Source organism: Sinohyriopsis cumingii, chromosome 8 (assembly GCF_028554795.1).
Source record: "Sinohyriopsis cumingii isolate HCF-2022 chromosome 8, ASM2855479v2, whole genome shotgun sequence".
Taxonomy (NCBI): Eukaryota; Metazoa; Mollusca; class Bivalvia; order Unionida; family Unionidae; genus Sinohyriopsis; species Sinohyriopsis cumingii.
The window spans coordinates 1,298,759-1,325,852 of NC_142968.1; the positions used below are offsets into that span (position 1 = coordinate 1,298,759).

At 37.9% G+C, this 27,094-nt stretch overlaps 1 protein-coding gene across 1 annotated transcript in view; it reads right to left on the bottom strand.

Moving 5' to 3' along the window:
- Positions 1-1,130: 1,130 nt before the first annotated feature.
- Positions 1,131-27,094, bottom strand: part of LOC149792849 (persulfide dioxygenase ETHE1, mitochondrial-like) — a 42,680-nt gene continuing 16,716 nt past the window's right edge. The window contains exons 6-7 of the mRNA XM_089966625.1: positions 10,074-10,190; positions 1,131-3,936 (exon numbers count right to left, since the gene is read on the bottom strand). Of these exons, the coding sequence (XP_089822751.1) occupies positions 3,860-3,936; positions 10,074-10,190 (194 nt within the window). The 3' untranslated portion in view covers positions 1,131-3,859. The remainder of the gene's footprint in view (positions 3,937-10,073; positions 10,191-27,094) is intronic.

Genomic DNA, 27,094 nt, shown 5'->3' on the forward strand with positions numbered 1-27,094 from the left:
TTTTCAAGAGGGCTGCTATAATGGCCATATTAAACCGACATTGTAAGACGTCCCTTGTTGATATGACCATCTATGTGTGAAGATTATTGTTTACAAGATTTTCAAAATAGGAATTGGAGGATATGTTTTAGATCTCAGAGCAGTACCATTTCCTTTAGGACCAACTAGATATCATATAAGTAGTCTTCTGATGAAAACATTTCAACCAACTTTCTGTTCAGGATTAGCAATAACAAGATTTTTTCAATGTGGCTGGTGTGGTGGCCATATTGAATGTCAGATTGGTATCATTTTCATTTAAAACCAACTAAACATCACAAGAAGTCTTTTAGTGAAACCCCATGATGATATGACCATCCTTTCAGAAGAAACAGCAAAATCAAGGTTTTCAAGATGACCACTGATGTGGCCATATTAGATGTCTAAGTCACCATTTTCATTTTGGTTCAAAATGACCCTGAGATGAATGTATGCATTAAGTTTCATGGCAATCTGCAAGTAGTTTACAATTAGAAAACTTACGATAATGGACAGGTGAACAATATATAATTGATAACTGGCCATCCTATAGGCTCCTCTGGTGTATGAACAGTAAAGCTAAAAACAGTTTTTAATTATTAATAGCTAAATTCATTTAATATTTAGATTATAAATTTATTTTTAGTCAATATTTATTAGTCTTTACCTTTATCATCCAAATAAATTATATCTTTCCATTTTTGTTTTCTTGCCTTTAATGATCTCTGAGGCCAGAACCCCTTATTCCACCATCCTTGCTAGAATGCCATGGTTATCAATCAAAAATCCTGATGCTATACCAAGAGTAGATTATATTTTATACTAACTGATGTAAACATACCGAGTTTTTTTAATGGCTGACCAGACCCAGTTTTGAAGACTTTTTAATGATGACCAGACCTGGTTTTGAAGACTTTCTAATGGATGACCAGACCTGATTTTAAAGACTTTTTAATGATGACCAGACCTGGTTTTGAAGACTTTCTAATGGACGAACAGACCTGGTTTTAAAGAATTTTTAATGATGACCAGACCTGGTCTTGAAGACTTTCTAAGCATTTAAGGGTTTTTAAATTTAGCTCAGTCAGTTTGATCAAGGAACAATAAAACAATTATGACTTACCAAACATTTTTATTTATAATAAAAAATATATTTAAATCTTTTCTTGGTCATAACAGGCACAGCAGCAATGAGTATTATGACAGCAAAGCTATGTGGTATGACACCAAACTACACATAACAGTAGAAATATAAAAACACTAATGTCATTCACAGCCTGAAAAAAGTGAAGCTGGTAAAAGACTTTTTAAATTAAATAATCAAAGCATCTCCTTATAAAAAATAAGTATGTAATGTTTTGCAGCAGGATCTAGAGCTTAAATGATACATATAAGCTATAAATAATAACTTCTAAGTTTTCACATTTTATTAGTGTTTACAGTAAATCATCAATGTACAAATTTCACATATTTACCGATTCTGGTGGCATTATGGAGAAAAATCTGCTTTCATTGCCATCTTTAAAGTAACAAAACAAATAATGAAAACAAGAGGCTCAAGTGGGTTTGTTTAACCATTGCTTAAAACACAAGCAGACAAGAGACTCTTTTGTCTCACTTTCCAAAGAAAATGGACTCCAACATATTCAAGTTAACCAGTTAACCGTTTCTGTTGAAAAATAACAAATTTTTGCTGTACCTCATTGATAAGTGACCTACTTAGATAGTTATTATAAAGAAGATGTTTATGTACAATCAAGCTGTATGGTAAAATATTTCAGATTAATTGCATGAACATTCTTCTAATAAGCATTAAAAAAATAGAAATATACAAAAAATCTCACACTAAACAAGCTAAGCATGGATAAACAGATCTTGTTTTTTGAGTTCAATGAACTAGACACAATATAAGTGAAGCAAACACGCTGACACATTTTATGTGCAACAGTCTGACAATCTGATTAAAATCATATCTCCACTGTCCAATAAGATCTGACAGTGACTGCTTCAAACTCATATTCTGATGACCTCTGCCAATGAAAATGCAGCTTTCAGAAATATGAAAGTGAGTCAATTGTTTGGCACACATTTATGCTCTTCAGCCATACTGCCAAGTCTCCCAAATGCAAAGGTACAAGACATCATCTGACTGCATGATAAAATTAGTAATAATGGCTATAACAAAAGTCACCATAACATGACCCCTAAGAGGTAGCCATTAGATCTTCATGTAAGTCAGTGGAGATCTGAATTTAATTAGATTGAATAGTCTAGAAACCATTTAATACCACAAATAAATTACTTACGATTCAAGTGACTCGTAGTCTACAGAGTTTCATTAGATGATGAACCATATTTACTATTTGATAATCAAAGTTCATTTTAATTTGTATATAGCTTATATTTTATCTTAATTCCATCCTGAAAAGAAATTGAGAACCACTAAATTATTTCATAAATATGTCAAAATCTTTAATGTACCTTTAATTTGAAAAGATCAAACAATAGAATATTTTCTTCATTCATATCTTTCTTTCATATTAAATCAAAGGTTACAAATGCCTGAAATTAATTGGGCTGGTAGTTTTGATATACTTCACAGTATCATAAGGTGAAGGAAACCTGTAGATAGATTCGATGCTCAATGGATAATTCTGAAAGGAAATTTAAGTAGCATTTGTACTTTTTCATGTGCCTCACTGGAAAACTGCACTTTAAAATGTCCACTGGAATCTTGTTGGTGCAATCTTGTTTGTCTCACACACTTATAATTGCCTGAATTGCCCCAAAAACGTCCCAGCAAAATCTCTTTATGTTATACATGGCTCTTGAACTCTATCCATTGTCATGATAATCAACATGATTCACTCTGCCTTCCTGGAACCAACCAGTCAACTTATCACAAGTCCAATTAGCAATGGGCAATGTGGTGTTCAAATTTAAAACCAAACAAATGGCTTAGTCAAACAAAGTCTACAAAGCAGTTTAATCAGTTTCCATTCATACGCTAAAACACTTTCAATAAAAATCATTCAGAAATGCTATTCATACCTGCTTCAATTTTGGATCTTTCAAACTGATTTTCTTGTTTCCTTGGAGCTATAGAGATTTTACTCATAATAATCTATATCTATACTGCATTAATCTCTGAGTAGATGCTATTTTACTGTTTATTTAAATCTTGAAAATCTAAATACAGGAAATATATTGTAATTTATAAGAAAAATTAATGCAGCTAATTAACATACAAACTGATACAAGTTCATTGCATTAAATAACTTTTAGTTGAAATGGGCCTAACTAAGTGAGTACCAGCCTCCTCTGTTTGTTTGTTTCAAAGAAGAAATGTATTAGCAATAGAGGTCAAACCTCAATTCCCAATGCATCCTCAATTTTGAGACTAAGTCTTAAAATACCTGGATGTAAGAGCATACTATGAACTTCCCTGAATGATATTTACACAGATATGTTACTTGTACATATTAAAAAACTGTGGTATACATATGACCAGAGATTTCTATATTCCACCTGAGTCCAAAACTGGATACTACAATCCAAGTTTTAAAAAATGTCCCTGATGACGAGGGAAACACCCCATCTTAGATCCTAATCTTTGGAACAAAAGCAAATTTCCCTTTATTCTATTAACAACTTTCAAAATTATTTTGAAAATTTTGACAAAACTTCCTGAAAAGAACAAATCTCAATGATGGCTGTTCCTGAGGTAGCACATCAATGTAATTACAATGCAAAATGACTAAATGGCTGACAAATAAAAAGTAAGCAAAGTTGTTTAGTTCATGGCGATTCGTATCAGATCAAAGCATATCTAGGATAAGAGTCAAGCTTTTGCATCAGTCTTTGCTTCCTCGGGTGGAACTTGCAAACCACAAACCATATTTGCTGGCAGAGCTCGATCTGTGAAAAGAAAAGTTTAAATGCAACATGTAACATATATCTAGTCTGATAATACAATCAGATTAAAAACTAATATCCATAACTTTATTCCTCTCAGGTAAATAAACAACTTTCCTGACCTCTAGTTCATTAACGATAACAATTATTTATGGATCTTTTCTCGCTTAAAGGTACAAATTGTTCAATAGTATCGATTTCTAACTGGTTTTTTTTCTGATGCAGAATGATTTTAATATCAATTTTAAGCATGCACCAATGTAACACTATTTTTTGCTTGTTTTCCTGACTGTGCCTGCATAAGAAGGGTGATCTTTATAAAGGGGGTAATACTATATATTTGTGAGAGGTATACGTGTTTGTGTTAAAAAATCCACAAGTAACTTCAAAGCTTTTAATATCTTCATTTAATATCTTCATTTAATATCTTCATTTAATATCTTCATTTAAAAGTAACATTAATTATTAAAAGATTCTTCTTGTCTTAAGAATAGAGATTTTTTAAGCGATGAACATACAATAATAGTTCTTGATTCTTAAGTGTGAAATGTGAGTGGGATATTTTTGGCATGCACATTTCAAAACCATTCAAAAATGTTATATAAATCTTGGTACAAATTGTTGGTTAGTCGAATAATTTACTTTTTCTTCCAAAGTAATAATTTCCCATTTATGTAATGACCTAATAAAGTTTTGTGATGATTTATTCCTATGTTGCTAATTGTAAAGTGTTGCAATTTAATCCTGAGGATAAAACTTTTTGTAAAGTAGATGAATTGTCTTGTTTATAAAGAAGTGATACATGCACAATTAAATGATTTTTATGGTCCTTGTCTGGTACCCTGGTTTTTTCAAGGTTAATTTCTTTTTGTATGTGAATCCACAAAATCTATATTTAGCCTATGTTATGATCTTCACAATTACATCCTGTTGTAATCATCAAAGAGAAAAGAACTCGACAGCTGTGTGAAGCCCAAAACTCTGTCTCAACACTGCTAAGCCCATTTACAGTAAACATCAGAATTTATAGATGATATAATTATTAATTGTAGTGGTACATGTTATAATGTACTTTAGCCAACACATTCTTTAGTTACAAAAACCTGACATAAGGAAACATTTTTAAAGCCACACCTTATAATATAAATTAACAGATAAAGCAGGTCACAGACTGTCCCCGGCCCACAGGCTGTATTTTGCCCACCCCTGATCTAGAACACAAGTGGGTACTAAAGCTGGTACTAAGTCTTCATTGTCCTTGTCACTTCCAATAATAAAAACATTAGCCATGTAAGCCAGTCACTAACTTAACAAATAATATCTTCAACAGTTGGTATTACAGCTGGAAGTAACATAATTCAAGAAACTAAACTTCTCAGTACCAGACCAGATAGGTATAATGCATCATGCAAAGTAGTAAGAGCAATATCACCGTTACCACCACTGGTTGTGCTCACTAAACCCTGTCTTTAACAAAACAGTTTTCAACATAGTCTGTGGCAACATTCATACAATGCATGAGAAATCATATCAATTTCAGACAAATTTATTTTACACTCAATATTTTGTTAAAGTTCATGAGGTATCTTTGGATTAGTACATGTCAGTACTTTGACTTCAAATGGATGGAAGTATTTTTGGATTAGTACATGTCAGTACTTTGACTTCAAATGGACTGAGGTATCTTTGGATTAGTACATGTCAGTACTTTGACTTAAAACTTACTGAGGTATCTTTTGATTATACGTCAGTACTTTGACTTTAAACCGACTGAAGTATCATTGGATTAGTACATGTCAGTACTTTGACTTTAAACCGACTGAAGTATCATTGGATTAGTACATGTCAGTACTTTGACTTTAAACGGACTGAAGTATCTTTGGATTAGTACATGTCAGTACTTTAACTTAAAACTTACTGAGGTATCTTTTGATTATACGTCAGTACTTTGACTTTAAACTGACTGAGGTATCTTTGGATTAGTACATGTCAGTACTTTGACTTTAAACCGACTGAGGTATCTTTGGATTAGTACATGTCAGTACTTTGACTTTAAACCGACTGAAGTATCATTGGATTAGTACATGTCAGTACTTTGACTTTAACAGACTGAGGTATCTTTGGATTCGTACATGTCAGTACTTTGACTGCAAATGGACTGAGGTATCTTTGGATTAGTACATGTCAGTACTTTGACTTAAAACTTACTGAGGTATCTTTTGATTATACGTCAGTACTTTGACTTTAAACCGACTGAAGTATTACTGGATTAGTACATGTCAGTACTTTGACTTTAAACCGACTGAGGTATCTTTGGATTAGTACATGTCAGTACTTTAACTTTAAACCAACTGAGGGATCTTTGGATTAGTACATGTCAGTACTTTGACTTTAAACCGACTGAAGTATCATTGGATTAGTACATGTCAGTACTTTTACTTTAAACGGACTGAGGTATCTTTGGATTAGTACATGTCAGTACTTTGACTTTAAACCGACTGAAGTATCACTGGATTAGTACATGTCAGTACTTTGACTTTAAACCGACTGAAGTATCATTGGATTAGTACATGTCAGTACTTTGACTGCAAATGGACTGAGGTATCTTTGGATTAGTACATGTCAGTACTTTGACTTAAAATGGACTGAGGTATCATTGGATTACTACATATCTGTACTTTGACTTTAAACGGACTGATTTATCTTTGGATTAGTACATGTCAGTACTTTGACTTTAAATAGACTGAGGTATCTTTGGATTAGTACATGTCAGTACTTTGATTTAAATGAACTGAGGTATCTTTGGATTAGTACATGTCAGTACTTTGACTTAAATGGACTGAGGTATCTTTGGATTAGTACATGTCAGTACTTTGACTTAAAATGGACTGAGGTATCTTTGGATTAGTACATGTCAGTACTTTGATTTAAATGAACTGAGGTATCTTTGGATTAGTACATGTCAGTACTTTGACTTTAAATAGACTGAGGTATCTTTGGATTAGTACATGTCAGTACTTTGATTTAAATGAACTGAGGTATCTTTGGATCAGTACATGTCAGTACTTTGACTTCAAATGGACTGAGGTATCTTTGGATTAGTACATGTCAGTACTTTGACTTCAAATGGACTGAGGTATCTTTGGATTAGTACATGTCAGTACTTTGACTTTAAATAGACTGAGGTATCTTTGGATTAGTACATGTCAGTACTTTGACTTCAAATGGACTGAGGCATCTTTGGATTAGTACATGTCAGTACTTTGACTTTAAATAGACTGAGGTATCTTTGGATTAGTACATGTCAGTACTTTGATTTAAATGGACTGAGGTATCTTTGGATTAGTACATGTCAGTACTTTGACTTAAATGGACTGAGGTATCTTTGGATTAGTACATGTCAGGACTTTGACTTCAAATGGACTGAGGTATCTTTGGATTAGTACATGTCATTACTTTGACTTCAAATGGACTGAGGTATCTTTGGATTAGTACATGTCAGTACTTTGACTTTAAATGGACTGAGGTATCTTTGGATTAGTACATGTCAGTACTTTGACTTTAAATAGACTGAGGTATCTTTGGATTAGTACATGTCAGTACTTTGATTTAAATGGACTGAGGTATCTTTGGATTAATACATGTCAGTACTTTGACTTTAAACAGACTGAGGTATCTTTGGATTAGTACATGTCAGTACTTTGACTTCAAATGGACTGAGGTATCTTTGGATTAGTACATGTCAGTACTTTGACTTCAAATGGACTGAGGTATCTTTGGATTAGTACATGTCAGTACTTTGACTTTAAACCGACTGAAGTATCATTGTATTAGTACATGTCAGTACTTTGACTTTAAACCGACTGAAATATCATTGGATTAGTACATGTCAGTACTTTAACTTAAAACTTACTGAGGTATCTTTTGATTATACGTCAGTACTTTGACTTTAAACCGACTGAAGTATCATTGGATTAGTACATGTCAGTACTTTGACTTTAAACGGACTAAGGTATCTTTGGATTAGAACATGTCAGTACTTCGATTTCAAATGGACTGATTTATCTTTGGATTAGTACATATCAGTACTTTGACTTGAAAATGACTGCAGTATTTTTGGATTAGTATGTGCTGGTTCTTTGACTTCAAACTGACAGGTTTATTTGAATTAGTACACTGAAGTACTTGAAACTGACAGGTTTATTTGAATTAGTACACTGAAGTACTTGAAACTGACAGAGGTTTATCTGAATTAGTACAATGAAGTACTTCAAACTGACAGAGGTTTATTTGAATTAGTACATTGAAGTACTTCAAACTGACAGAGGTTTATTTGAATTAGTACATTAAAGTACTTCAAACTGACAGGTGTATTTGGATTACTATATGTTGGTACTTGGACTTCAAACTGATGATGACTTATTGGATTTTACTTCAATCTGTACTCAGTTATTCAACATAGAGGTATAGAACATCAAAAAAATATTTCTAACTATTTTGTCAAAAAAGGAACATACAAAAAATGACATGAAAATAACTGATTCAGAAGTTTAACAATTTAACCTCACAATGCAGTCTGTTGATGGTGAAGAATGGCATTATGATTTCTAGATGCCTTGCAAAAAGATATTTATTATCCACATGCATAATGCTTAGAACAAAAAATTTAACAACAATTTAAAATATTTCTCTCTTCCTGCTCCACTCTTATAGTTCTACATTGAAACCAAATTCCTCATGAGATGCATCCTCTAGCTCTATAATCATTAATCTATTCACTGTTTCTCAGCTTAATTTGTTCCTTAACTATGTATGAATAGTGTTCTGTGCCAAAATAAAACTTTTACAGTGTGCTGTCTGAAGGGGCATATCCAGCTTTGCCAGCTTTGCCAGCTTCAGACACTGGATGTTTAGCAGAATTTTCACATGTATTATCTAATAGATATTTCTGTTCCAAAATGTACATGATCTGGTGACTTGACATTTTTTTTTAAAGAGTTGACATCCTAAAATTAAAACCCCAATTTCCAACATAAAAAGGAAATTTTTCCCATAATGTTTGCAAGTATTATATAGCATACTTTTCATGTTGGTGCTATGTTGTAACCATCTGTAACTAAACAGTCAAGATTTCTTAAACTGCATCAAATTTTGGTTTTATTTTTTGTTGTTCATCTAACCCAAAATCTTACATTGAATTACTGCCTGTCTGCTGGAGCAGTCCATTTCATTCTTCACTGTTTTCATTATTTTGCAAAATCAAGCCACCACTGACTTGCAGTTCTAAAGAATTAGTCATTCTACACCCAGCCATACTAAACTATAATCTCCAAAAATAGACCAAAGTTCATGCATGTACAAATCAGAGGCAAGGCATCAATGGCAGAACCCGCTCTGTGTACACATTTTTCTGTTTTAAATAGCTAGTGTGATATCAAAGCTTCCATTTGTTTTCAGCTACATCGGCACATTTTGGGATGGACTGGTATTTTGATCAAATGAGGTTAGGGTTAGGGCTAATCCTTATCTTTCAATTATTTTTGTAGATTCTTATGTATTCTGCTTATCTTAACAGTTGAATAGGAATTCTATACTGTGCATTTTTATATGCATAACTCTGAACTATTTTGCATGAACTCTCATTTACCATTGCTTTCCAAGAATACAAATCTGTATACTAATGTATGTACCTTGGCAGCATCTCTGAAGTATACCTTACAACAGCTTCAGATGAAAAATCATCCAACATTAATTTTGCATTACTTGCTTCCAAGAGTTCATATATCATATTACAAAGCTGACACTAAAAATAGAGGCAAAAATACAAGAATTCATACTAGAACTATGTTTTGAGGTACGTGTTTTGAGAGCAAGAAATACCATTCTGGAACATGAATGTTTATTAAATTGCATTAAACTACATGCACCTCTAATTTTGTAAATTTATACAAATAAAACAAAATAAAACAGATCCACTGACAAATGGACAGAAAAAAAAATAGTTGGAAAAAAAACATAATTATAAGGTACAGAATACATACCTAATTCCCTCCATCAATATTTTGAAAACTAATGACAGTGTCTTGTACAAGCTTTAAAACAAACACTGAAAATATGTAAAATCATACATGCTTTCTTACCAATTTGTTTTGGGTAGGGCAAGTTTAATTCTTTCATGATTTTCACAAACTCTGGCAAGGTTTTGGTCAGGCGTGGGTTGCATTTCTTTTCCTCCTCCACAGTCGTAGAGGTCTGTCCTGTGGATTAAAACAAAACTACATTGTAAAACAAAATATTTACATAAAAAATTCCATTATAAATACATAAGTGTTCATCCATATTTCAGCATCATAACCAAGTTCATTCATGACAAAGATCAGCTGATTTCATGCCCAATCTTTATAAAGCATCACCCATCAACAACTACTTCTCATTATTAACTAGTTTCTGATTGTCCCTCCTGACATTTATATTTCTAAAGTTTACATGTCTTTACCTGCCAAAGCCTAATAGTTTTCCCATGGAACTGGTCACTTTTAAGATGGACTGCATGAAAAATGGTTATAATAATATTTTTCTGGTTTAAACATTTATGCAACAGGTTGTGTTAACAAAGAAGCTGTCAAATTTAAGGATGAGCAGCAGAGGGGCTGTACAGACCGAAACTTTTTGCACAATAAACCCCTCCAGGAAACTATTCCTCGATAGAGGGCTTATTTCGACGAAATAAACCCTTCTATTCAGAATACAGGACAAAAAAAAATGTCCCCCGAAAACTCGAAGAGTTTCCAGGGACAAACTCGTTGAGTTTGCACTGACAACTTGGGTTACTTCAATAAATCTGAAACAGTTTCCGTGGCGGGGTCGTTATTGAAAAATCCATGGGTCGGGTCCATCCCCTCTGCTGCTCTGGGAAATGAGTTTCCAAGGAAAAACATTTTTATGTTGCAAATAGTGTATCAAGTCCAATACGGTATCTTGTTCTGGGATCGTGTAAATTTATTGTCACAAATCCGTGAGGTTTTCTTTGAGCATGACTGAAGAAATTTTTAAATTTATTTAAATCCATATCGCCACCACACCAGGTTTGATGAATATTTCTCAGTGTATGTGTATCAACTCCATTGAATATCGCAAGAAGATTACAATTATCCCTGATTACTTTAGGAATTTGTGTATAACGCTGAGTAACATAAATCACATCAGTGTTTTTGTGACGTCCCCGGGAAAATATTCTTGCGGGATTTTTTTGCTTGTCCAACATAACATCATCATACACTACTAGGTTGTTAATTGATTCATCAAGATCCTCGACGCTGGGGGCTTCTTCGATATCAGTGATAAATTCAACAACATCCTCACCGTCTTTACTCAGCGCGCTTGCACTCTCATTAAAATCTTTTATAACGTTATAGCATCGTTGATCATCTACAGATGGAGCTATCAAATACAGTTTATCCCATTTCATCCACTTCATTATCAAGTTCAGCAACAGCTGTGTTTTACCTGAACCGGATGGCCCAATTATAATCGCGCGGATAGAGTTTGGTAGCACTGAATTATGCTTAACTGGCTCTTTCTTTTTTGTCGCAGAAAAATCTGTAATTTCCATTTGTATATAAAGAATAATAATTATGGATCTATATTGTGTGAAGTGTAAGGCACGAACCCCTACGAATGATCTAACAACCATTACAACAAAAAATAACAGACAAGCACTTTCTGGTAAGTGTACGCGATGTGGCACAAAAAAATTTAGATTTCAAAAAAAAAGCGAGAATTTAGCGGAGGTGACATTGCAGCCAAACTTGGAAAGCTCCCCAGAACTCCCTGGGCAAAGTATCCCGGAGAAAAACATCTCCCAGGATACAATTACTGCGGTCCAGGGACCCGACTAGATATCAGACTTGATGAACAATCTAAACCAAAACCGGGAGAGTATCCGATAAACGCTATCGACGCAGCGTGTCACATACATGATGTTGCTTATCGAAGTAAAGATCTACAAGACAGGCATATCGCGGATGTGAAATTAATTCATGCACTAAGCGCCATAAAAAATAAATCATTTAAGGAGTCACTCGCTAATTGGTTAGTAAGATCAGCGATGAAATCTAAATTAGTATTAGGCGCTGGATAATTAAATAAAAATGCAAGCGATTTATTATTCCCCAATCGGATACTGGAGAGGTAACTCAGCAATTAATAAACTCGCCAACGCGGCATCAGTAACACGCGAGGTTGCCAAAAATTGGCTATCAAAACAAGCAATATGGCAAATCTACTTACCACCACCTCGACAAATCAACTTTGCACATTTTGATGTTAGTGTGCCCAATGAAGTTCATCAGGCTGACATACTATTCCTGCCTCATGATACTGTCCGTAGAAAAATAAACAAATACGCGCTAACAGTAGTTGATGTTGCCAGTAGATACAAAGAAGCAGAACCGTTAGCGACTAAAACAGCGTCCGAAGTCGCCTCTGCGTTTAAACGAATTTATCAACGAGGACCTCTAAACTGGCCACGATTATTACAAGTTGATCCTGGCAAGGAATTTCAGGGCGCGGTGTCATCACTGACAAAGCAGCATAACGTTACCATACGACGAGGACATACTGAAATTCATCGGGATCAGGCAATTGTTGAGCGATTTAATAGAACACTCGCTGAGAGATTATTCGGATACCAGTACGCGAGGGAATTCATTTACGATACGAGATCTCGTGAATGGGTTGCAAGACTGCCAAACGTGATAGCCGCACTGAATAATGAAATTACCAGAACAACAAACATGAGACCTGTAAATGCAATCACAAAAAAATATATACCCCGCGTCAGTGAACGCGGACAACAGCAACAAAATGTTTCAACGCAGCCAGGGACGCTAGCGTCCCCACTGCTGGGTAATGTCACCGTTAGGTATTTATACGAACCAGGCGAACTAGAAGGAGGAAAAAAAAGAGCAACCGATCCCACATGGAGTGTTACTACACATAAGATATCCAGCATAACCAGATCAACTGGGAGAAACGCAATCTACAGATTAGATTCGACTGCTCCTCAACGCGGATTTAAACGCGAGCAACTTCAGGTGATTCCCGAGGATACACAATTACCACCCCGATCACTAAAGTGATCCGCACTGAAGTGATTCAATCATTTAAATAACTGCAGCAACACCTCTGCGTCGGTTACACTCAAGACAGGTCAACATCACATTTTCACGTGTATGACCGCGACTGCTATCTATTCTATCTACGGTGAATTGCCTTGGGTCGTTTTTCGAATACTGCCACAGCAATAAACAATTACAACTCGCACAGTGATTATTCTGCTGTTGTTGTAATTGTATTACAAATTCAACATCCAAACTTTGTTTGGGATCAAACTCTCTACCATTTTTTTTGTCGCTCTGTTTGTAACCGGCTAATTTCTTTCTTATTGTGTCATCAGCGATTGAGCTGTCGTTGACAACATCATCTAATACAATTCTTCGTAACTGACCTATCCTTCTTACTCTTGACACGGCTAAATAAACTAAATTTGACCACTCGATGCGATCATCAACAATCCAAACTGTTGTATCTGAAATAGTTAGTCCCTGCGAACTGTGGATGGTCATAGCGTATCCTAGCGTCCACGGGGATTTGCTCATTTTCAGTGCCTGTTCAACAGCATCAACATCAACTGTGACAATATCATTTAATACTAAATTCTGTTTCTCCGGACCCGACGCAGTCAGGCGCCCTGGAATATCAACATCAATATTCTGCAATCGCGTATCAGCTGGTCTATAACACAACGGCACTGGCAACATGGGAAATTTCTTCTGATGTAACTGAAATAACCGCTGCTGAAGTGTGTCCCTGACTATCTTTCTACTTGCCACAATTAAATCACCTGGTTTCCACGTTTCCCAAAAGTCGCTCAGCGAAGTCTCTGGAATTATTTCACGCATTATCTCACACTGGACTTTATTGGTTTGTAGCCTGATCAGTGCCTTAAACTCTTTCAGCGTTTCATCGAGTGCTCTAACATCGTTAGTTATTTCCTCATAATAATCTACAAAAGTTTTCAGCCACTCGTGTGGAGATTCACCTGTAAATGGGGGTGGTTGACCATGATCGCCGCACATCACCACTGCGGTATTTTTCTTTAGCAGCCAATCCAGAAACTGTTTTAATGTATCCAACGGCACAGTGTCTATCTCATCCCAGATGATTTTCTCGGGAATATATTTCGTTCCCATTCGTTCAGGTGTCCACGTGCCGCCGCTGTATTTGAAAAAACTGTGATACGTGCACGCGTTAACATCCCGTTGTCTCATCTCCCTGGCAAGTCTGTGTGTGGGTGTTAGCACAATCATGTCAGAGTTTCTAAATAATTCAATCGCTCGAGTTGTTTTACCAGAACCACCAGGACCGTTCAGATAAACTGTTTTGTGTCTTGTAACAGGATCGTGCACCGGCGGCAACAACGAAGTTGCCCCCGACGAAACCATCGAAGATATTTCTGCGCTGCGATACTCATCCTCGATTTCAACATCAGCCGATTTACAATATCCGTGTAACATTTCATTCTTTATTCTCCACGAGCCCCACGATGGATCATCCGATATAACATTATCCAACAGCGCTGAGTGTTTTTTATCAATATAAAATGAATCCGTTGCAACTCTCACTGCGGCAACAGGGAATCTATTGATCATCGACAACAAATTTATGGATACATAAGCCAGCATCGAAGATCTCAAATGTATGTACTGAGATGATTCTCCGTCAATATAACTAAAAACAGTCCCTAGTTTTTCCCCGTTTGACAGAAACACATCTTTGCGGTTACAGAACATGTTGTTCGTGGCTGCATCAGCGACAATAAGATCCAATTCAGTCTTGTCCATGATTAATCGACTGTGATGTTGTTTATGATCATACGCTCCACCTTGAGTGAATTTCCCTATTATTCTTCGTCCTAGATCTTTTGCTGTGCTTTCATCATTTCTGAGTTTGCTTTTAAGTACTTCAGGAGCTTTCTTGATGATAGCGTCGATAGAAGTTTCTGGATATTCTCGTGACCAATCTTCGATGACTTCTTCTAACGTAACCGGCGTTGGAGTTGGCAACCAAACTTCGGTTTGACGACAATAACATATAATCGCTTCGCTGACCGTCAGCGACAACAGTATTCGACTGTCAAGCATGTATCGCAATAACACTATCGGTGCCCATCGCTTCTCAACGAAATGTCTGCCAAACCAAACATAACACACAGGATGTAAATCCTTAGCGAATTTAAACGACGACACACAAGCAAATCCGGTCAAGTCAAAATCGGGTAAAACACCGTTGACAGCTACTCTTGTCATGGTATTGCCAGCGTGGCCAAACCGTTTAAAATATTCGCTGCATTCTCCACGCCCAAGGAAACTTCCTGGATAACACGCCGTCATGTCCACGGATATCATACCGCGGTGATCATACTGAGTATTCCACAAACCGCCGTGTCCGTATTCGACACAGCTCTGCTGGATATCAGCAAGAAAACTTTTCGGAGTTGGTCTCCATGAATTTCGTTCCCGGGCTACATGCGCGACAACACCCGGGACAGTAAAACAGTGTGTCAGTAACGTATCAGTGTTGCCAGCATGATATTTTTCTGCGAGTTTTTTCATTTCCTGCTGTAACGCCATTGTTCTGTATATTTCCCCGTTGGGTCTCACAAACTGATCATATTCTCCATCTTCGCTACTTCTGAATAACCACACAGACACTGGATCGGTTTTACTTATCTGATAAATAAAATCAAACATGCTCCCAGAATTGCTTTGCAATTCCGGATAATACTTCACAACACGGTCTTGCGGAAATATCCTAACCGAGTCAGTCCAGGCGTGACTGTTATGATCGATAATAGTTATTGGTGTTCCACGGGAATTGTATTTACACTCATACAATACCTCACCGGTTAACGATGAAACCGTTATAGGAAATTTTAGTAATCGCTCTAGCTCAGCAACATCATTTATTGACGCTCCTTTATCCGCTACTCGTGTCGCCCACGCTGTTATTTTAGTTTGTCTTAGCGGTGTTAGGCCGTTTCCTCGCATTGCATTTTTAAAATGTTCCATTACTCGCTCAGCTACACAATTCAACACCGACACCTTCATCGGTTTGAGTTTATCAACGCGTGGTTTCTTCATCGGATAAATTCCATAAACAACTGCGGTCACAGGATACGCTCTGGCATAATATGGTATATCAATCCCAACAAGTACTCCCGGTTTTGAGTCTTTACTTAACAGAACGGTTTTTCCACGAACGCCTCTGGCATCAAGAACAGGGTCTAGTTTGTCTCTGATAATCCACGTTCCCTCGCCGACTCCAACAATAAATTTTATCTGTACGAAATATCTTCTATCGTCGAGATACCCAATTATGTTACGCGCGATTGTATCGTTCATGGTAGCATCAATGATACGGTCACGAGAAATGCTCGCGTTTCCGAGGATAATTTTATACGAAGACCACGTGTGTGCGGCACCATCACGACGAAACTCTTCTTTGGCATTCTTGATAACACCAATTACCTCTGCTAACTCTCTTCGTCGTGGAGCAGCGGTTAACCGGTCAAGATCGAATCTAGAACCTGATATGGGTTTTATTCTGGATAGTCTTTCAAAACCCATTATTATAATTAAGACAAATATTTAAATAGACAAATATATTATATGATGAACCAATGCAAGTGGATCAAACTAAATTCATCAGCGCCGTGTAGCAAACCCTGCAGAGGCGAATACTGTGGACAACATGCTCAACAGGTCCGCGGTGGGAGTCTAGGACCGATACCGTGTATCAGATGCGGCATTGGAGTACGAGGAAAAACGCAATTATGTTCAGCGTGTGGTGGAAAACGCTATCGAGAACTAAAACGGTATTATGATAAAAAAAATCCAGACTGTGATAACGCTCTCAAATGCGAGCGTGATTACATAAATAAGTTTTCAGACAAATTATGAATTAGACAATGATTTGCTTATAGTATAATGAATCAAGAATTCGTCCGACATCCAACTATTCCAAATTATGAGGCAAACCGAGATGGCATAGTGAGAAACTACAGGCTGAGGAAACAAGTTGGTACAGTTGATAATGCTGGTTATTTAAGATTTACTGTTAGGAAAGGGAGGTATTTATGTTATCGTTTCGTCTATGAGGTTTTTAACGGAGAGATCCCTAAAGGCCTTGTCATTGATCATATTAACGGGAACAGACTTGATAACAGTATTGAAAACCTTCAAGCGATCACTCAGAGCAAGAATACCATACGAGGAAGAGTTAAATGTAAAACAGCTATAAGAAGAGCAGTGAAATCTGTGAATGTTGAGACTCGTGAAGAAATAATATTTCAATCAATGAGCGCAGCCGGTAGGTATTTCGGTATTTGTCCACCTTCTGTACAGCATGTCGCAGATGGGATCTACAAAACAGCATTTTCAAAGAAGCTCAAACAGAAGATTTCATTCTGTTATATAACTCTTATCGTTGACACAAACGACGATAACTCCTCCGAGAGTGTGTAACGCTTTGCAGAGTTGTCGTTGCTGGTCAGAGGATTTGCTCCCCCTAAGAAAGCCACCTTGATAAAATATTTTATCGAGTTCATAACATGTAATCATTTATTTACCGTAGAATATATATTTTTTTACAAACAATATCCTCGTTTTACTGAATATATCCGACTGTTTTGCTCTTCTGTGCTTGTTATATGACCGCGCTTAAGAAAACATACAATTAAAATATTTTAAACAAGTCCCGCCCACTGCTAGAGCGAATTTCCAACTCGCAAGTAACAGTTGGGTTATATACGAAATCGCTCCCTAAGACCTTTGGGTCGATCGAAAGTCAGCACGCGCAAGCAAAACCATAAATTTAATCCGCCAATGGCGGGTGTCTTTTGTGCACCATCCAATGGTCGATTCAATGGATGGTTTTGCTCTGCTGCTGACCGTAGAAAATGACCCACCTGTGTATGTTTGTGTCGTCATAGGATAAGGTCTTAGGATAAGTTAGGATAAGATTACATGTTCATTGTGCCTTTACTTGCTGTCATACTCGAATCAGAGGTTAAAGGTTGTCTGTTCTGTACCGTCTCTTAGGATAAGATTACATGTTCATTGTACCTTTGCTTGCTGTGATACTCGAATCAGAGGTAAAGGTTGTCTGTTCTGTACCGTCTCTTAGGATAAGATTACATGTTCATTGTACCTTTGCTTGCTGTGATACTCGAATCAGAGGTAAAGGTTGTTTGTGTTGTCAAATAAATGTTTGCCGGGCCTGCTAGAGAACTCGATCCTAGAAGCCAGGGCTGTCTCGTCTTGTAAATAAATGTGCCTCTGAGTCACTTGGCAGTCAGAGGGGTCCGTCCTTAGGATAAGTTACGTGTTATATGTTTGTCCTTGTCAATTCACTAAACACGTCCTCTTGAGCCTATAGAACGTTATTTGACGATCTAGAGGCTCTTGCAGGGGATAAAGTGTTTCGTGTTACATGTTGTATTGTCATGTCGGAAGCAGTCCTCGTGGGGTTCTAGAACGTTATTTGACGATCTAGGCCCTTGCAGGGGATAAATGTTTCCGACTGTCTCGTTTTGTTTTGGAAAGCTAGCGTTTCTCATGCAAAGTGTTTCTATTAAAAATATAAAAATATATAATAATATGAATCACGAAAATATAAATACCATACTTGTTGAAATTAAAGAATTACAACAGCGAGGTTTTAATATTTTACTAGACACTGAAACAATTATGTCAGATTTTGAATCCTTGAATGAGCTATCACGCTTGGGGAAGAACAATCTCCCTGCTCGTTATAGGTTCATTAAGGGTTTGCAAGATCGTGTTTACAGATCACTTGCCGGGATAACTGAAAATCAGGTATCTGAATTTATTCCACTGTGCCGTGCAGTTGAGAAGATTCGTCTTGGATTGTCACAAGAGTATGAGACTCGAAAATTAATTAGCACCAGGGTGAGACGGTTAAAAGGTTATATAAAGAATCTAGACACGGAAATGCCTTGCATTTCTGACAAAAATACTAGTGTTTCTGACTACGAGGCCGACAAGGAAGTATAAACCGCATAGCGTGTGACTCACAGCACAAAGTGAAAGTAGAACCTGAGAACGCTAGCGCCCCCCCCCCCCGCTTGGAGTGTAAAGCACATTTCCACGGGTAAAAAAAAAAAGTGTATTATTTTTTTTGCCCTTGGAAACTCAAAGAGTTTCTCAAGTGAAGGGCGCTTTCAGATTTTCAGGATTTGCTTAAGCGTTTCAACATCAATACAGGAATGAGAATAGTTCATAATCTGTTCTCGTTGACACCAAACTATGATCATATGATTTTGCTGTAGCTCTGTTAATTGTGACGGAGTTAACAAGAAGTCTTCGTCACCATACACGTCAATAACTATTTTAACGGGGAAATACTGTTCTGGGAATGTCTGTATTTGAAATGCGGTTTTTATTGCCTCGTAAAGAATTTGCTTATCATGAATATGAACTCGTGCATGAATGTACTCGGGTTGATACATTATACACAACCGTTTTTTTTTAAATGCGTGCTAGCACTTTCAACGATAACTTATGCTGGTTTTGATAGGGTATTTGCACGATAAAATGACGAAAATGGATCAGTGCAGAAAAAAAAACTATTATAAATATTATGGATCCCTTGACTTAGGACTTCACCAGTAAGTTTATACTAACAGTCTCGTCACGCAGGTCCAACAAATTCCCCCTCTGGTCGGTGAGTTTGAAATTTATCGTTGACAACCACGGGTTATGACACCGTAGATAGACCGGATTGATTGGTTCTTGCACAATCAGAAAACCAGGGGGGTCTCTTGGTGTGAACGTATACAGGATAAACCCCTGTTGTGCCGTCGTAGTATCTGATGCGCTGTAACTGCCATCGATGACGTCACATACAAGATTGACCGCAATAACATCTGTGATATTTACGATCCCGGGTGAGATGTGTCTGCCATCGGATGCTGTACTGTTGTCGTGCTTGAGAATAACAGGTTGTGGTTTTATTCGTTCGTACGCGGCAAGAATATCTTCGAAAGATTGATCGATGAGATCAGAGACTGATTTTCTCAGCTCGGGCACGTTATATCCAGGAAATTTAAAATCTGAAATATCATTCACTTGAATACCATATTTAATTGCAAAATCTGCTCTGGCTATCTGTCTATAATTATCATCGATATAGTCTTTAAGATCCAGTAAAGCCTGAATTATTCTTAGATTTATAGTTTCCATGGCCGATGCGAGTTTGTTTAGTTTTTCTATGGTTGTGATAATATTATCACGCGGACTTGTTAAATCAGAAATATAATCTTGGAAATATACTCGCAGGAGTTGTAGCTGTTGTTTATGTACTAGATTGATCGGAATAAATAATTCAGATTCTATATCATCTAGACGGTAAACACGGAGCTCCTGCCCCCCCTTAACACGTGGAGCTTCTATACTCCAAGTATCGGGCATTAAAGTACTTTTTCTTGCTAGTAATTGATCTGCAAGGAGTAAATAATAATTGTACTCGAGGTCGTGTAGTGCTTCTTTATAGGTCATAAAATCCGATTTTTCAGGTTTTGGTGGACGAGGTTTAACCTCGGGGGCCTTTGGCCATCCTAATAATGTTCGGATTGAGCTGTTATAAATATCCACGGCGTATCCTGGCGTTGAGATTTCAATGACCGCAGACAGCGTTGGTTCATGAGCTGTTATAGATATTTTGGCTTCCTTGCCGGTGATTCGTTTTATTTGGCGTTGTATCTCATTATTGATTTCTTCGATCTGATAACTCCCAGTGGGAAGTGTAATTGTATTCCAGTCAAGTTCACCCTGTTCGCCGGAGTCGGCTTTGCTTTTCCCGAACACGAATGAATTATTTGGCTGCAGACCACCAAATGATGCCGACCTAACATTGGGCCAGCTGTGATACACACTGAGCTTTGCTAACGCGATTTCACTCACTGGAATTGGAGTTCGAAAATTAATACCGAATTCTGGTGTCGTCGAGGACACTGAGATCATTGTGGTCCTTACCGGTGTTGTGTTTGTGACTATTTGTTGAAGCAGTTCTATTGACATTATTTATTTGTTTAGTTTTCAAATAGTCATTGTACGCATCTGACATTAGTTTGAATTCAGAATCTGATATCGTAGCGTCGCTACTTTGCACGTCTAACGATGATGATATCAGCGATGATAATTTCTGATATGCGGTCGTGGCTGTATTTAATTTTGTCGTGTAATCGTGTAATTTTGTGTTAGCACATGATGATATTTTTTTTGCTATGATGCCGAAAACTCCAGCTGTTGTTGTGGCCGCGGAAACACAGATCGTGGCGGCGACTGCTGCAGTTACCGGAGTGACCGCTGATAGTATTGCTCCGGCAGATGCAACAACGGCAGATACTGAATAAACCATAATATCCAGCACTGTTATGCGGCGCTTGTATTTTTTTACTTTTTGACTAGTTACTTCGATGACAGTTTTTAACTCAGATTGCCACTCACGGACTTGATTGTATCGATATTGTTGAGCATCTGGCGTCGTTGACATTATTCAATTACGCGGTAACCAATTGAGGCGTTGCAGCGACGAATTCCAAACAAAACCAGTAAGATGTTGCTGTTAAACTATCGTCCTCGGCTTCAAGCATAAATGTTTCCTCGGTTCCGCTGTTTAGTATTACAGTGCAAACCCCGGAATACTTATCGGTGGAATGTCTCCAAGGATATGTTGTGAAGATTTCAAATTTAGCGGCTGAAAACACAGACAACCTGTAAACACCGGTGGCTGTTGCTGTATATTTGATAGTGTTATTTTGTCGTGACCATGTTGCGAATCCCGATGATACCGTGAATACGATGTTGGTGATATGCCCCGGAGTAACTCCAGTGGGAACTTTAATCAAACTGGTTTTGTTAACGATATCAGGAATACCCGATACGATATCCTGCTGTGTTTGTTTGATCGTGTTAATGTCGGTCTTTACATCAGCGAGTTTTACATCGACGACTGGAGGAGTCCCAAAGAACTTATCCACGACCTCATCAGTTTTTACGAAGTTTCTTCGAAATCTTGTAAACGCGCCCACGTGAACATCATGCTCTGCACGCAGCGTATTTAGTTTACCGTTGACGATGTCCACGTATTGTTTGTTTGACGCATCCTGGTCGGATTCGGGATTCGCTAACGCGGTTATTTTGTTGCCGCTCATGCTGAGTTCGCCTGTCATCGTGTCACCGGCTTTTTTCACACATTTATCAACACCTTTATCAATACTGTCTTTGATGCTTGCGATTGATATATTCGAGTCCTTGATCCGGCCGCCATCACTAAATGCAACGAAGTTATCCTTGGTAGCTCCAAGAACTCTGCGAATTATATCATTCCACTTAATGTTGCTCGTTCTTAGTTTTCCTTGCCTGTCTTGGAAAATAGCAACTTCATCTGGGTCAACTCCAGCTATATTCAAAAGATTATCGACTTCATCTTTGGTCGCATATTTTGAGAGATCAGCATCTGTGCTTGGTTTACCTCCTCGTGTGAAAGGTCTTCCGTAAATATCCACCATTATTCTTATTGCTGTTTTTCAAATGCTAGCATTTCTCGATGCGGTATATTCATACACTACTTTATGAGGAGGAGTTGCTGGATTTCTTGAGATTGCATCAAGAACATTTAAAACCTCCCTCCCACAAATGGGCGGATCAATTAATGTTTGTGTTGGTAACGTCGACTGCCACACTGGAACATTAGAAAATCTGCTGACATACTTGAGAAACTCAACTGGCGGTGCTAAACCGTACGAATCAAAATAGATAATTCCACGTGGATCGATCGCGTAAGCAACCCAGTGAGTTCCCGGACCATCTTTGTTGTCGAGATTGATAATGCCAGTTTCTGGATTATTCGGTCGTTGCGGTAATTGATCTCGCATAAATACGCCTCTGAAATGTTTTACACGCAATTTTTTAACAGCATCGAGTAAATCAAAATTGCTCAACGGCGTTAGAATTTTTTTGGATACCATGATGGTGGAGTTCCTGGTAGTCTTAGACCGCGTCCCTTTTTTTTCTTGTATCCTTTTCCCGTTGCCTTTTTTAGTGCCATTCCAGCTGCAGTTCCAACTGCACCGAGTGCTGCGGCTTTTGCTACGGCTGGTGCTGCCGCGGCAATCAACGCCGGTATTGCTGCGAGAAGAGGAAATATTCCACCGGTTTTAGTCATGTCCTTGATAGCTGCAGCAGAGAAATCAAGTCGGACACCGGTTTTTGCTGTTAGTGCCTTATTAAAATGTTTAAGCTGAGTATTAGTCAACGACAATTTGTTTGGACCACCAGTAATCTGATCTCGTTTTAGTGTTATTGATGTCCCGCACGTGCTTGCGTTCTTTGATTGCAATTTCTTCGTTTGACCGGAAGTCAAGGTGACATTAACATGACTGTATGACATTATATCCTAAGTTTGATTTTAATTGCGTTACATATTCTCGATTGGAGCGTCGATGACCCTCATTCGTCCGCCAACACCTTCAAGCAGCATTGCTTTATCGGAGAGTATGACAGCAATCGCTCTGTAACCACCAGCAGGAACACCTACACGAGCTCGGAAATGTAGGTCGACAACAGATTGTTTAACCAGATCAAGATGTTCCAGCGAAAAGTAATAAATCGGATATAAACTCATAAAGTCTCGCTGTGATATTTGCAGGCCAGTGTCTACATTAAGGTCGCGCCCCATAAATGACATCAGACGATGATACGCGCGTGCGACACGATGATGTTCGAAATCTATTAATATATCCTCAGATGGCTCCTGATGCCCATTTATTCTCAACGAAACTTCAGAAACTCCAAGTGTATCAAATACCATTGGATTTCTTTCCTGGCTATCTGTTCTAGCACGGTATTGAAATGCAATGAAAATATGTCGTGGTGCTGATACTCCTTGTTGCGATGATATATGCCATGTAAACAACCCACCATTATCACCCTGAATAACGTCTGTGGTTGTTGTTTTCCAGGATAGCAGTGATTTACCGCCCGTGTCCATGAAAGACAACAGTCGTTGTTCTTCGGTGATTGACGGAGACAACACTGGCATCCACAACCACAGTTTAGTTAGTATTACCTGACCAGGGGCAACAGCAGCATCTCGCCAGATAGCGTCATTATCATCAGGTTTTCGCACAAGTACAACTGTGTGTTTGGCACCGAATATGACCTTGTGGACATCTCTGCAGAATCCAAAGATGTGAGACAATGGAATCACACCTGAGAACTCTTCATCTCCACTTAACATCGATCTACGTGTTGCAAAACCCAAATTAAAATTTTCGTTCATTGATGCAACTGCGTCACCGGCATTATTCATTGTTACATTCCTGTTCTCGGGGCTGTCGGTTATATCCTTTGCAAACATCATTGATGGTCCGGCTGATCTGGTGTAATCATCCGAGTATCTCGCCAACCCGAGAATTGTTGTGGCAACGTCGACGTTATCATGAATTGTTTCAATTTCTTTTCCATCTATCATGTAAATAGCGGATTTAAATAACGCCATGATGCCGTTGTTAACAAATCCAACTCGGTCGCCGATTCCGTAGTTAGTGTTATCATTCTTTAAAAGCCTACCTTCAACTTCGATGAAGGCCTCAGCGGGCAAGAAGTATCTACTTGTATCCTGGACCTGTAGTTCAATTCTTCCGCGTTGGTTAGGATCACGTGCTTCATAAGAATAATATTGAAAATCACGTACAGAATCATCTTTAAGTACTGGTTTGGACATATCAAACGCGTCATTGGATTTTCGTGCAAACATTATTATTATTTGTGATGATCTAATTAAAATGTTATCGTCACCGGAAACCACTACCAGCTATCAAATTAGCAGTTACACTATCTTGCAACGCTTTGGAGGTAATTCCTGCTGTTGCGATCTCAGCTAATTTCTGATTTACGGCCTTATTTACTACGCTACTAACATTTGCCGGCATAGCTTCAGTGGATGGTAGTTTTACTGGCACCAACCTCTCGACTGGGTTTTTTTTTCGTATCAGCTGTGCTAGTCGATCCTTGATTGATTGAAATGCTTTCCCGGCAAGACTACCAACAGTGCCAATGGCTTTATCCTTGACAACATCAGCGGCTTTCATCGCGAATTGTTTTGCTAACGGTCCAGCTTTCGGAGCGATTCTTGTGACTAAATCCCTAACAACATCACCGACTCCATCTCCGTAAACAACCTCGTATACTGGTAATCGTGAGTTTACTACTCTGACACTTCTTGGTCTGCGAAAAGAATCGTGTAGTATCATTTTATTTAATTATTGTTTATCTAACTGAATTTGCTAGCAAATTTAATTATTAGTCGCTGTGGTAACCGTCTGCGAGTTCATCAATGAGCCCCCGGTAGATGCTGATATCCATGATGCCACGCTGAAATAGTCTCTGACAGATATCTGCGGCTTCATTTATAATTTCCGGAGAATTGTTTCCGGCACGTCTTCCTCCGATGAGAACTTCCAACCGTGATACATCATCGATGATATTATTAGGGCAGGCAATAAAACCGGATCCTAAACCCTCCCCTGTTGATGGTACAATTCTTGGGGATAAAATGTCTTGAGGCAAACTTTCAGAAGATGTTGTTAAGCTAATTATCGGCGACCTAGTTTGTTTGAATTTTTGGCCCCGCGGACTTCCTTCAGATGCAGCCTCGTATTCACTTAACGGAGTTAGGTCAGGATCTATTGCTCTTCGCCGTGAAGGATATTGTTGTCGTTCTGTGTGTTGCAACGGTGATTTTTCTTCTTGAGGTTGCGATGGTGGAATTTCAAGTTTACGTATAGCATCTACAAGTCTATCGTATTTTGTATCGTCCCTGCTGATTTGTTTTTTATTTTCACGTATACGATACGAATATTTGATAAAATTATCATCTGTCATAGAACCGTGTTCTGGGTTTAAAGACACATCTCTTCTAATCAATCCTAACAGTATTGTCTCAGGTAATTTCTCTTCTGGTACATTTTTAAGAAGTTCAATATAATCCGGCGTAAATCTTTTGGCGGGGTCAGTAATTCTCCCTGTTACTCGCTTACCAGCAGGTACTGACACAACAACTTCATCGGGTGGAGGCGGGGGTTTAAGTCCAGCTGAAATATCCTGTAAAATTTTCCTTTGCTCTATTAAAGCCTCTTTGGTAACAGCTGCGGATTTTTCAGTAGCTTTGGTCACGGGTTTAAATAATTCCTCCGTAGTCTCTGCAAAGCCTTCCCGTGCTTGCTGTCTTAGTTGTAATTTTTGTCTGACACTATCACGGACAGGAAGAAATTTCTGAATTGCTTCGAGACGTTCTCGAGCTAATCTAGTCGTATGTGCTTCTCCAATATTTGCCATTATTTATTTGTCAATGATTTAATTCCGCTAACATAAAAATGTTTTTCCTTGGAAACTCATTTCCCAGAGCAGCAGAGGGGATGGACCCGACCCATGGATTTTTCAATAACGACCCCGCCACGGAAACTGTTTCAGATTTATTGAAGTAACCCAAGTTGTCAGTGCAAACTCAACGAGTTTGTCCCTGGAAACTCTTCGAGTTTTCGGGGGACATTTTTTTTTGTCCTGTATTCTGAATAGAAGGGTTTATTTCGTCGAAATAAGCCCTCTATCGAGGAATAGTTTCCTGGAGGGGTTTATTGTGCAAAAAGTTTCGGTCTGTACAGCCCCTCTGCTGCTGGATGAAAATAACCTACTAACACAACAAGAGGCCCAAACAGGCCTAATATCACTCACCTACATACTGTTTACACATAACTGAACATTTCACAATGCAGGTATATGTAGTACAGTAAGAACACAACCTAAGTGAATTGTCCCCCAATCATAACATCATCTTAATATTACTTGTTGTACAACTATCTTATAAAGCACAAGATCCTTCCATTAATATTCATCACATATTTCACTTATTATAGTTCATGTCAAAGACAATGATATATTTACCAAGCTGGTGCAGAATCCAATATAAATTTTGGTCCCCAGAGTGATAACAAGCTCAGCCAATCAAATGCAAG